Consider the following 13,366-nt stretch of genomic DNA (forward strand, 5'->3'; position numbering starts at 1 on the left):
AGGACGCGTCCCGCCCCGCTCCCTCGCCTTCCACCACCGACACCTTGTTCCCCGCCGCCAGCGGCCTCCAGCCAATCAGAACACAGGCTCGGGCGCACTCCCGCCTCTACTACCTTCTCCAACCCAATCGGCGCGCAGCGAGGAACTGGATGACTCGACCAATCCAAGCGCGCCGCAGGGAACCAACCGCCAGCGCGCGCGCAGGGGATTTAAAACCGCCAGCGGGCTAATAAACGGTCAGCGCGAGCCGCGCAGCCGCAGTGCGGCGCCGTTGCCATGGCAGCGCGGAGCGACGCTGCCGCCGGGCCGGGAGGAACATGGCTGTGGCGGATGATGTGGGGTTCAAAGTAAACCGACACCACCGTCCCGCTTCCGGCTTTGGCCTTTCCCAGCCCGTGCCCCGAGGCGGGAGCGACGCGCAACTCCCCACTGCCGAGCTAGGGCCTGCACCAAGGCACACGGTTGTGCTCACTGCCGGGACACGATGACTGGCTAAGGGGCGCGGCAAGGCCTTCATGGGGCGGACCGTGCGGCAGCGATACGGTCCGGCTGCATGGCCCCAGTCCCGGTGCTGCTCTGGGAGCAAATTCACCGGAAAGATGGTGCATTAAACGTTGTACCCTGGGCCAGGAGGAAAGCGCGTTGCGTTACTCCGCACAGCGTACAGGGGTACGGCCGCTCTGCACGGTCCGCACCGGATGGCAGAGCCACAGCTACCGGCCCTGCGCGCACGTGCCCGCCCCGCCCGGTCGGCGCGCGCCACCGCGGACCCGGAAGCACTTTCCCTCAGCAGGGACAGCCCAGCAGCGGGTGCGCGGCGGCGGTGCTGCTTCAGCCACATCCCCAGTCCTGGCTTCAGTGCCCGCTGCTCCCCGCCTGCTCTACGGCCGCCTCCTGGCCGCCGCCCCGACGCCGCTGTCCTGCTGCTGCTTCGCCGCCGCCTCCTTCTCCTCATGAAGCCCGTTGTTGTCTTCGTCCTCGGCGGGCCCGGGGCGGGCAAGGGGACGCAGTGCGCTCGCATTGTGGAGGTGAGGGCAGCAAACCGCCACCGGAGAGGGGGAAATGGAAGTGTGTCCCGGCGTGCCGCAAGGCTGTGGCTATGGGCGGCTTTGCGGACACAGCCGTGGGGCACACTGAGGGCTATAGGCCCTCCCGGGAAGGTCCGCGCCTCTCCTGGAGGAGTGGCGTGTCCCCTTCGCCCGGCCCCGTATTTCTCTTCAGGTCTGGGCTCCTGTTTGGCTTTGGTCCGGCTCTTGGCGATGAAATACAAAGTAACTGCCCCGCGTTTCCCCGTTAGCCGGCGAAACGACGAGGGCAGCCTCTGCTTCAGCACTCCGCTACCCTTCCAGCCCCTCTCAGGCGGCCCAGCCAGGGGTCGGCCCTTTTCCTTCTCCTGCCTTTTATTTCCTCAGTCCCCTTCCCCGGGATCCCACTTCGCGGGTGGTCGGCCTGTACTTGGCATCCACTCTGGGCAGTGGGATACCCAACCCGTTCGGGATTTGAAGGCTGCTCCATCGTGGCGTTAACGGCAGCAGTTTGGATTGGAGCACCGGTGTCCGCTGTTCTTGGGAGGGGGACGCGCCCGCGGCCCTGGAGAGGCTCCTGGCAGCCTGGGCGGTGGTCAGACCAGTCTTGTAGCCCAGCCCATGTGGGTGGCTCGGTGCATGTCTGCGTGGCCCTATACACGTCTGCGTGGCCGTGTAGGTGACTGCAGAGCCGCCACCTGCACGCCTCGGGCTGCCGGTGTTGTGGCCTAGGAGTGGAGGTGATGTGGTTTGCAGTGGGTGGCAATACTTTGACTTCAAATGTACGGCATCAGTGTATGTGTCTTCCGAAGCCTGTCCTGTAGATGTAAGAGCTGGTAGACATTGTGTTGGTTTTCTGACTCAGTGCCATCTCTGTAAGTTGTGAAAGTAAGACGTTTAAAATAGAACTACTTTTTTTTTTTTTTCCTATGACAGAATATGTTAGGGGATGTCCTGACCCCATAGATGGTTAATCTTGTTCTTTCTTTTCAAAGACCCCAGAACTCATTATATAGATTGAGAAGACCTTATGTTATGTTATTCATATTTTAAATTTTCCAAATACAGTTTTGCAGCCCTTTGGGATAGAGCAACTATCTAAGAAAGAACAGTGAATGCTGGATGGTGTAGCACTATCCTTTTAAAAACCAAAACCCACAGGCATAATTGCATCATATTCAAGTGGGTAATTATACAGAAGTAGTTAAGGCTCAGTTCTTCCAAATGGGTGTATACTGGATTTGAAACAGTTTTCCCTTCCCTGGGAGAAGTTGTATTTATTTTTCTTTGTTGAGACTCATGTAGGTTAAAGTTTATTCATACCCACATAGAAAGAAAACACTAAGAACTGTGGCAATACCCATCTTTCTGAAACTACTGGGGGAAATAAACCCACAGCTCCTGGCACAGGCATGCTTGGTGTCATCTGTTCTGGTAATGCCCTGGCAGTGCTATTGGATGCTGTCATTATATCTCAGTCTGTATAACTAAGTTACACAAATTTGGTCCAGACAGAAATACGCCATTATGAGTTTAGTTCTGAAGGAGTTTAACCTCAAATTATAGACTCTCATTCAAACCACTTTATTCATTAAATTAACTGGTGGAATGAAAGGTTCATAGCACTCATAAAGGCTTTTTGGTGAGGTCAAACTCTGCTTCTGGCACATAGCAAACAAATGAGCTTAAATTATAGGGGAATTTTGTAGGTTGTCAATAATGGCTTTCACCAAACCATTAATGTAGCTTCAGGGCTGAAGTACCTTGTGTGGCCTCTGGCTTATTTTTAGAAGTTTGGCATGATAGGCTAATAAAACTGGCTAATGACCACTTTATTAGGAGGAGTCGAAATGAGTCATTGCTCCTCAAATTGTATTTGCATCTTAAAAATGAAAGTTAACTTTGCTTGTGCAGTATTTATTTTATTTTTTAAGCCTGAAAAGGGAAGTCCAGACACTAATAAAGGTAAATTTACTTTAATTCACTGCATGGAAAGAAGTTTATTGAAGTCAGTGCGTTGACAGTAGAAAGCACTCAGACCCGCTGGCTGCAGTGGACAGCCTTCGTGCTTGCCTGGACACTTCTGCAAGAGTTGCTGCCTAAACTGTGAGGGTTTGAGGTGGCTGAAGGGAGAAAACTGCTGGAACACTTAGAAAAGGATACCTGGACAGAGAAGTGTGGATTAAAAGCAGCAGAGGTACTGTAGAGCAGCATCTTTTTGAAGCAATCGTCCTTGGCCTGGCCCTTGACAGCCCCATAGCTAGAGCCCTGGTGTGGGCAGTTGAGAAGCCTCTCCACAGTCAATGCTGCCTTCAGGTTGAAGGTGTATTTTTGTTTGGATTTTAAACCTTGTTGGCAGCTTGCTACAGAGAAAAGAGTATGCTATATGATAATAAATTGCCTTCATCTATGTTGTAAATAGACAGAATAATATTAGTTAACATTTGGAAGGAATCTGACCCAGTATCTGGCTGTAAATCTGCAGTTTGTGCTGCACAGAAAGTCAGTATGAGCTATAAATACTTCTCAGTTGCTATTCATGACAGAGATTTGGGACAGAGCACATCACATGTGGAAGAAGTCTCACATTGCTGAAGTGAGATCTTGCCATTAAAGGATTTTATTAAAAAAACCAAGGGTAGCTATGTTCTGTTGATTAAAGGGGATATTACATACTACCTGGGAATGATTTCTCAAAGAAGCATTGTAATTATTTTGCTGATGATGCTTACATTCCCAGGAAAGGGAAATGGCTATCACATGTGGTAGGTGAGATACATATTTGTTAGATACTAGTCTAAATCATAGCTGCTCAGTATGTGTGTGCTGGAGTCCCTCATTCTGGAGAAATGATTTGAGGGAAGAAGGTGCAATAGGAAGTGGAAATGGCTATTGACACAGTATACGAAAGGGCATGGTAAGCGATTAGGTCACTTTATCTTCACAGATAAGGCTGAAGGAGACTGAAGCAAGTTGTGTTTCTCTGATATGGAGAGAAGACTCATGTACGTTCCACAGGCTCACAGAGTCGTCACTGAAATGCAAATGCAGCAGAACTCTTGCTCTGGACCAGTTCCTCCTATTTAGGAAAGGATGAAGCAGAATTCCCTCTTAAGTTCTTATCCTCTCCCTTCCAGCTTTGCAGATTAACTCCTGAAACCTTCCACAGCTCTGTTAGGAGGAGCTTGCCATCGTATGGACTGGTGCACAGCAGTTGTGTGAGGCAGAGTATTTGAGAAGGTAGTTGAATGATGTTATTAGGAAGCAGGTTCTTGCAATAACCTTCACACTTTTCATGGTATTTATATCTTCTGTGACTGTGAGATTGTGTAGCACAGAATGAATGTGTTTTATTCCTGACTTTTGAACTTTGCTTATAAAATTGTTGTGATAAAGTCAAGGGAAAAAATACTTTCAGATCGGCACAAAACTTGCTTTCATGTACTTAAATCTTTACAACCTTTGCCTGAAATACAAAGTTCTTTGGTTGCTGGGAAAAATAATAAGTGAATAATTTGTTTTTGTTGCAAGCAAGATCTGAGTTGCATTTTGTTTGTTGTTTTGGCAAAGTGATTTTGTAGGGATTTGGGGGCATGCCAGACATCCTTCTCAATGTACCTAAAATATAATTCACCTCCACCACAGCCCTATCCAGTGTGTTTGTGGTTAAATCTAAAATTCCACAAGGTGAGATGCTGACCCTTCTCCATTTATAAGAGCGTAAGTTAATATTGAGTTGGAAGAGGCTGTTAAGTTGCTTTGGGATATACAATAAAGCAAAGAAAACAGTGCAAAGGAGAACTTACTGTATCAGAAACACTCCTCTGAAAGTAGCAATGAATTTTCAGTTTTGTCGTCTTTAGTTAATTGCCTTCTGGAGGCCCATTGAGAGACTTCAAATAAAACTCAGTTTCTGAAATCCCTTTCAAAAATGACAAGTATTGGCATTCTACTTAGCCTTAAGTTCTCATAGTTGTTTTTTCAAATACAAGCTGATGTTTCTGAACTTTGGAGTTTTTAAAACATAGGGAGTGATCATTTAAATCTATTCCCTGAAGATTTATCTCTATACACTTCCATTTTGTAGAACACTGGGCACTGAATTTTTGATTTGCCCAAACATACTGGGTGCCTTTCATTGAGCTCAGCGTTCCTGAAGCAGTGGGCTGCTCTATTTGTCCCTGGTTCTCTGAGAGCACTGTCAGTGGGATCTCCTTTGTGTGTTTTGTTTTGTTAATGTGGTTTTTTGTTTGTTTGTTTGTTTTTTCCTCCCCCAGAGGCAAGAGAATATTTCAAACTCTTAAAGTGTCCTTGTCTTTTTTTTTTTTTAAATTGGAATAGGAGACAAGGTTTTTACCCCAAAATATTAATTCCGTGTGCTAATTGCTAATAGGACAGACAAAACTTGCTACAAACCCTGTAAGTTTAAACAGAACTTCAAAGGCTGCAGGCTGTGCATAGTTCTATTTTTATTTTAACTAGTTCTTAAATGGTGTATGTACAAAGTTTAGTTCTAAAGGTTGCATGAGCTATGACAGGTCTGAACTAGGGCAATAAAAGTTTGTGTTTTATCTTAAGACCTGTGACTTTCATTTTCAGGGTGACAATGATAGGCCAAGATAGGAGTCAAGGTCAAAGTAGTAATTTGTCTTTCTCTTACTTTTTCTTGGCTTCCGCTCACTTAAGGATCTCTCAAGCTGTGTGTTTAGTGGAGAGATTTGTTGCTTGCCCACACAGGGCTGAATCAGAAGTAAACCTTGTGCCCCTTGAAGCTGGCAGCGTGAGGAGTCCTAGCAGCAGCTGCTGCACCCCACTGATCACTTCTTACTTCCTTGAGAAGATTGCTGGGGCAGGCTCCACCTTATTGAAGTGTGACACAGATATGAGTCATGTATTTTCACTTGTTTTCATCTGTGTGGTGTATTTACTGAAACAAAGGCTGTTCTGTCTGCAGAGTGGAAGTTGCAAATCCCAGCTGACAGAAGCAAGCTAGAAGGACGGGAGAGAAGGGCATCCCAGAGAGCCTTGGATTGTAATTTGGAGATGTGAAGCATACAGCTTACATGTCCCTGTTTGCCTTGCTGAATGAGGGTTGATGTACCAGGCCTGTGAGACAAACAAGGCAGCAAAGTTTTGTTCTGATCTCTACAGCACTGCTAAGTACTGAGTAACACCTCTAAGATGGGATTGATAGGAATCTAAGCTTTCTGTTCCACATCACTGATTTTAAATTTTTTTTTTTTATTTTGTTGAAAGCCAAGGAGCAAGATGTCTACAGTGGTGCTGAAGACAGCTGACTTTTTTCTTTTTCATTCAGTTATTTTCTGTAAGAGATGTGGATTACGGTTCTCCAAATATAAAAACAGTTTTAAAAATAATGAGAACTTGGGTAATAGCAACTTACTCATTTAATCTTTTTTTCTTCTTGTAGAACAGCACACCAGTCCACCAGCATGGCAGAAAACATCTGTCAAATAAGTTTTAGAATAGTTGATTTTATACTTCCTTTTTTTCTTCTGTGTACTCTAAATCTCTGTCCAGATTTTAAGTGCTTTGCATCCAAGTGTTTGGAAAAAAAAAAAAACAGTAACCTAGTTTCTATTTCAAGTCTTCCTTTCAGTCTGACATTATGAATCTATCATTCATGCATCCTTCAGAACTGGAGAAACTGCTTTTTCATTGTTTTGCAGCCACAGTACTGCTCCCTTTCTGATTTTGGAGGAGAAGAATTAGGCAGTAGTTGCCACAAGTCACGTTCTGGGGATTGCATCAAGATGTACTTGGCACTGCTGGAAAGTCGTGCTGGCACAATGCAAACCTTGGCAGGATGTGAGAGTATTTTGCTCCGGTTTTTGTGCAGTTACATCACAGTCTCCTTTGTGAACTCTTGGGGACTGGACAATCTGCTGCAATTCAGGACACTTGCTGAGGGTTTATCTCACCTGAGATGAAAGAAAACTTTGTGTCCTGTATTTGATTAAAACTGGCAAGGGTAGCATGAGCACCATTCTCTGAAGCCTTCTGTGTATGGAGCAGCAGCCAAGCCTTTCTCTGTGCTTGTTTGCTTTGTTTAAGCTGATGTGTTTTCTTTGGCTCTCAACTCAGTGCAGTTAACAAATAGATGTTTTGCCCCTGAAGGATAGGTTTGTTTTTCTTATTGCCTGGTTAATCCGTTCTGAAGGTTACTCTAGAATACATTTTGCTATTACCTAAAACAAGTCTATTTATACAACAGCACTTTAAAACACTTCTTTTACTTTCCTGTTCAGCTGTTAAAAACTATTTGAGTTTGCTATTGCAGAAGGCAGAGAATTCCAAAAATTGTCTGACTCGATTTTGTTTTCATGCATGAGAAGGGAAATGCCAAGGAAAATTAAATGGTTTGGTAATCCTCTAAAACCAAAAGGATTATATTTTCCTCCTGTTTTCTCCTTTGTAGGAACTTGATGTTAAAAATAATATTTTTCTTTAGCAAGAAGAACCACATTAATTTAGGGTAGAGCAGAGGGAAGTTTCTTGCTTATAAGGAAAGATTTATTCTGGTTTATGGCTTCTCTACTTTATAGTTAGTGTTTAGATTTGCAATTAAATAGGCATATCCAAATGCAGTGCACTTTAAAGCAGGAGTACAGTGAGCTTATAGAGGATGTCTTTGGAGCTTTTTCTTCACAGTTATTTGGAGCAAAATCTTGCTTCTTTTTTTTTTTTTTTTGGCCAGCTGCGTAGAGTTGTGGAGATTGAGGTAATTATATCCCTTCTTAAATTATGACTACTGCAGAACTAACTTTCCATGCTTTTGTGGATGAAATTGGAAAGCAACTAAAATGTTTTTAAAGTCACTTAGTGGGTTGTGTAATATTTCTGTTGTACTTAGTCCAGTAGCCAAGTTTTTAAATCCCAAGTTCCCAGCCTTAGGAAGTATGTAGTCATGTTAGTATGGTGCTCAGGCACCTTGTTTGAAATTTGCTTTGGATGTTGCTGCAACCAAGCTGATAACCTTGAGGTTTTTTGCTGCTAATTTTGTTTTGTGTGACAGCTTTAGGATGAGTATGTATAGGTGTACTCTGCTTTGGACATATAGCTGGCTTAGGTAATCACCAAGGAAATAGCTTTATTGCCTATTGTTATGAACTGTTGTTTGATCAGGGAGCATAGTACACTTGGTTAGTTTTATCATGGTGTTAAGTAATCTGAGGAAATGATTGTTTTCTGCTCTGAAATTTCCTTCATAACCCTGTATTTATCTTTGGTAAGAGTGTATTTGTATGCTTGCACTGAGTGTCTATTTATGATTGTCAATGACATCATAATACTTTTGTGTTAGCAACTGTTTTTAGGTGTAGTTTGGGGTAAAATAAGAGTAATGGTGTTTGCTGTTTTCCTACATACTGATATCAAATTGATAGATTTGGACTTGATCTCTGCTCTCTTTGTGTTTACTGAACATGGTGTGACATAAGGTGGCACCAGTCTAGCTGTTTGCCTTCATCTGCCATATCATTATTAGGAGGAGGCACTAGTTTCCTCCAAGGGCTGCCATCCCAGTTTGTCACATCCATCTCAGGAAAGGAGATAGCAGGGGCAGGTGTGTAGGGCTGGATTTGGAGGAGTGAATTTGTAGGACTGTGTGTAACTGTGGTATTGGATGCAGAGTTACAAGTGAGCTGACCAAGGTAGAGGAGGAGGCTGGTGCCAGAACCACAATAGGAATGTAAGGATTTCTGATTACTGCAGTGTTTGAAACATTCCTCCAGCTCCAAAGGACCTGGAATCATCTTATGTAGGTAATTAGATAAAATTACAAACCTATTGTGCAGCACAGCAAGGGATGGCACTATCTCAATTTCTTCTCTTTGTAAATCAAGACTCAACCCAGTAACTGGTGACCACTTAGAGTGGAACTGTTAGGATGGGATATGGCTGTAATCGTTAAACATCTCTGTGCAGCCTGACACTTCAGGAAGCACCTTGAGATTTTGAGATGGTCTTATTCCCAAACACGACAAAATTACCTTTGAAAAGAGTACACAAACGCCTGACCAAAGCCATGTTGCGCGTTTCACCCAAGAATCTCTCTACTGTTCCCCTTTCAGCGTGCAGTGTGCTGTATTGTCACTACGCACTAATGGAACAGATCCGTCGCTAGCAAGATGCTGTTCCCTGTGTTTTTCTGTTGCCATGCAGAGATAAACGGGGTTGGCACTGTTGACTGCCGTTACCTTTGCACGGATCCTGATTCAAGGGAGTCTCTGCCTGCTTGTTGTGCCCGTTTCAGAAATACGGCTACACGCACCTTTCCGCCGGTGACCTCCTGCGAGACGAACGGAAAAGGCCAGGCTCACAGTACGGAGAACTCATCGAGAGCTACATTAAGGAGGGGGAAATTGTACCAGTTGAAATAACAATCAGCTTGCTGAAAAGGGTAAGGAGAGGGCAATTTCCTTGCTGGCTCACTCTTGCGGGGTAAGCAGGAGAGTGGTTGTATCCTGGAAGGATTGCCTTCCCTCTGGTGTGAATAGTATGAAATGGCAGACGCCTAGGTGCACGCTACATAGAGGGCTTCTCTTAGCAATTACTCATGTTTCTTTCTGGCAGGTTGGAGGGCAGTAGGTGGTGACCTCTGATACCTGAGGATTTGTGGGAATGGGTTGTTTTTATTTTGTTTTCTCAGTGGCTCTAGGGAAGTCAGTAAAACTCTTATTTCTCATTTCCATTACCTAGCTTTTAGACCTGTTGGTCAGCTCGTTGTAGTTGAGTGGAGGGTGGAGGTCTTAAGGGTACTAAGTTTCTGCAAGTTTTATTAAAATAGACAGGAGAAGAGCACCTGCTAATGTGGAAGGGAAAACTCTGGCCTTTAATATATGTCCAGGAAAAGAATCAGAATCATAGAGTCAAGAAGATTGGAAGAGACCTCAAAGATCATTGAGTCCAACCTGTCACCCTACACCTCATGACTATCTAAACCATGGCACAGAAAAGGCTTCTGTTGCTCACAGCACTGAATTCTAGTGGAGTTCTTCCATTAGAGTTAACTTTAGACTAGGGATATTTTGGCACCTTTTTGTATAACAACTTTAAATTAATTAACTTTAAAGCTGGGGTTGTGTTTGGAGCTTTATGAAACAGTGAATTCGGTTTGAAAGAAGGCTGTTTTGGTGTATCAGTGAATTAATTAGTGTGAATTAATTAGTGTGTACTGAAAGTAAAACAAAATTGTATTTTGTAAATGTGTAATAATCCTAAAATGAATACTTCTCAATTTACCATGTCAACATTTGGGGAGTAATTTAATAAGCAGATAAATGGTTGTATGTGTAGGAGATCGTGAATTGAATTCTCTTCTACCAGGCTATGGATCAAACAATGGCTGCCAATTCCCAGAAGAACAAATTCTTGATTGATGGATTTCCCAGGAATGAAGATAATCTTCAAGGCTGGGAGAAGACTATGGATGGAAAGGCTGATGTTTCTTTTGTTCTCTTTTTTGATTGTGACAACGAGGTAATGAAGTCTCTCCTTCTGTAACTTCCTTTTTTCCTATGATATGAGAATCATTCAAGAACAAAAGACTGCGGCGAATGGACTGATGGAAGGGTAGAAGGAAAACTTGGTCTGTGCGTTTCAAGGATTTTTTTTGGCAACTTATTTTTTGCAGATGAAGGGCTGCGTGGTTTTGAAATAGACCCTTGGGATAAATAAATACGTGCAAATAAATATTTAAGAAATACTGAAGGCAGTTGCAGTCATAAGGAAAATTCATTAGAACTTGAACTACATTGTATAAAATTACTTGGTTAACGCTCAGAAAACATCGCTCTGTTTACTCTTGGTGCTGTTTAATCCAAAATGAACTTGATAGTGATGTCTGCCTTAATTTTAAAGTGCTGCCAGCAGCAGTCTTTATTTTGATAGTCAAGAGCTGTGCTATAGGATAGCCAGTAATCCACGTTTTATTAGGCTAATCATTAGATTACAAGGGCGTTTTGACAGTGATACATTGTATTCATTTAACAAGTGCCATAAGATGCTGTCTTTTTAATATGTCAGTGCCCTTGAGGCATAAAAACTGATACCAGAATCCCAGTACCTTAAGCTAACTTTTTCCCTTTTACTCTTTTTTCCCAATTTCCTGAGACGTTTTGGGCTCTGTTTTTTTTTTTTTTTTTTTTTTTTTTTTTTTTTTTTTTTTTTTACTTAAGTGCAATTATATTTAAATCTGAAAGAACAAGTGAGAGGCTGTGTTTTCTATTTTACAACTTAACATTTTTGATTTTATATTTCACTTTGTGAGATGTTAATTTTGGGATTCTTTGGGGTTTTTTTACTAGATCTAAAAACAGACAACAATGCCTACATGATGTTGTGTGGGTTTTTTACTATATAATTTTTAATCACTGTCCTGTTGCATGAGTATGACAAATGTATACATGAAGTGTACATGTGTCAATGTTCCTTACTTTGTTTCAAAACTTAGTTCATTGGGCAGCTAACTATGGTTAGTTCTTTAATTTCTACTTCAATTTTTATTTTTTTTTTTTAAAGTCTTCATTATAACAACACCAAGTAAGAAAACTTTAATTTACACTAACTTAGTAGTATGTAGCTTTACAAAATTCCTGGGAGATTATACAGTGACTCCCTTTCAGTGCAGGCATATGTTAGCAGTGTAATTCGGCTTGCTGCTGTTTAGAAAATATAAATGCATCCTTTAATATCAGATATTTCCTTCTTTAAACATTTCAAGTTGGAGACCTAGCCATGCTACAGAGCTTGATGTTGCTTTTATTTTGACCTTAATCCCATTTTAATACACCGATGAAGTGTAAAGCTATTCATCCTTTCTCTCTGGAAGTGTCTTAAATTTCCATGTGAATTCTGGCTACATCCACCAGTTCTGTACAGTATCTTGTGTCTCAAGCCTACTTAGATTTTCAGGATTTTTTTTGTTCCTGCCTTCAAGATAGTATCTTGTGTTCTTGGTTGTGATCATCCTTCTGATGTTTTTTGTAGATTTGTATTGGCCGCTGTCTTGAAAGAGGCAAGAGCAGTGGTAGGAGTGATGATAATCGTGAGAGTCTGGAAAAGAGGTAGTGCCTTCAAAACTTCTGAGTTCCCTTCTGTTTTCTGTTTTACTATGTAGTGATTTGTTCCCCTCTGCTTGCTCCTAGAATTCATACATATCTGCAGTCTACAAAGCCTATAATAGAGTTGTACGAAAGAATGGGAAAAGTCAGAAAAGTGGATGCCTCTAAATCTGTTGATGAAGTAAGTATGTAAGCCAAAAAGCCATGAGCATGATAGTGGCAGAGTACAGATTTTTGGCATTCTTCTGGGCTGTGTGTATGTGTGGTTAGTGTTCTGATTAAGCACTGATGTGTATTGCTGAGGGAGGTTGTGGAACACTCTGACTCTTGCAGAACTGATTAGGGTGTCAGTGGCTTTAAGAAATTGATTAGTTCTGCTTGAACATGAGCAGGACTAAACACATTTTCAGTATTACTGTGTTGAACAGTGTCTTGTCTTTCTCACTTTCATGAGCTTTTGCTTTTCTGAAGTAATATTGCTCTTGTGTCTCAGTTTCCCAGAACTGATGCCAGTTTCTCTATTAAAGAGTTACTGTGAATGTTCTAAGAAAAACATTTCATTTATTTTTTTTTTTAACTGTCAATTGCTGTGTGTATTGATTTAACTGAAAGTAACTGTTTGGCTAACACTTCATAGAATTAATATTCTTCTTTCTCTTTTTAGGTTTTTGAAAAAGTTGTGCAAATTTTTGACAAAGAAGGCTAATTCCCAGCTTGAAAGTTATTTAAACTTGTGCTTGAATCTTGCTTGAATAGCTGCTACTGCAGTCCACTCTTTGTAATTGTTTTAAAGTATTTTTTAAATTGTTTTTTTTTTCACATATCTAACGATGATTGGAAAAGCAGTTAATAACAAATGGATCTGTTTTTTAATAGGAGATCATTTCTTGTGGCTATAGTATATAAACTCCAGGGTTCTTCATTAGTACAAGTTCAGTTACATGGCAAAAACACAGTTAAAACATCTCTCTGATGAAACTATTCTGTCACTGTTCTGTGCCTGTTGTGGGCAGCCCTTCTTATTCTTTATTGCCATATTCTTTTTCTTTTTTCTTTTTTTTTTTTAAAGGATCAGCTAAACAGCAGCATTAAACAAGGAGGGACCCATGTGCCCTTGTTTGGTTTTCAGATAGTTGGACCAAATTTAGCAGAAATCTTCTCAGAGTATTAAGTTTGTCACGAAGCTCCCTGTTATTCCCAAACCTGAATTCTGTAAGTCAAGCTACACTTAGCACGAGAATCTATTTTAGTAGTTCT

General features: G+C 42.1%; 1 protein-coding gene across 1 annotated transcript; it reads left to right on the plus strand.

The window, feature by feature from the left end:
* The first annotated feature begins 953 nt into the window (after positions 1 to 953).
* CMPK1 (cytidine/uridine monophosphate kinase 1) lies at positions 954 to 12,979 on the plus strand. The gene is made up of 6 exons (XM_054384094.1): positions 954 to 1,028; positions 9,301 to 9,447; positions 10,374 to 10,526; positions 12,036 to 12,112; positions 12,194 to 12,290; positions 12,774 to 12,979. Exons 1-6 carry the CDS (start codon positions 954 to 956, stop codon positions 12,813 to 12,815), a joined length of 591 nt encoding a protein of 196 aa, XP_054240069.1. The 3' UTR covers positions 12,816 to 12,979.
* The last annotated feature ends 387 nt before the right edge of the window (positions 12,980 to 13,366 follow it).

Source organism: Indicator indicator, chromosome 10 (assembly GCF_027791375.1).
Source record: "Indicator indicator isolate 239-I01 chromosome 10, UM_Iind_1.1, whole genome shotgun sequence".
Classification (NCBI taxonomy): domain Eukaryota; kingdom Metazoa; phylum Chordata; class Aves; order Piciformes; family Indicatoridae; genus Indicator; species Indicator indicator.

What these genes read in the sequence shown, in the direction of transcription:
- CMPK1 (XM_054384094.1), top strand. Translation starts at nt 954, where the DNA reads ATGAAGCCCGTTGTTGTCTTCGTCCTCGGCGGGCCCGGGGCGGGCAAG. An exon ending in TTTTTGATTGTGACAACGAG is followed by an intron (nt 10,527 to 12,035) that starts GTAATGAAGTCT and finishes TGTTTTTTGTAG; the next exon opens with ATTTGTATTGGCCGCTGTCT. An exon ending in CCTCTAAATCTGTTGATGAA is followed by an intron (nt 12,291 to 12,773) that starts GTAAGTATGTAA and finishes TTCTCTTTTTAG; the next exon opens with GTTTTTGAAAAAGTTGTGCA.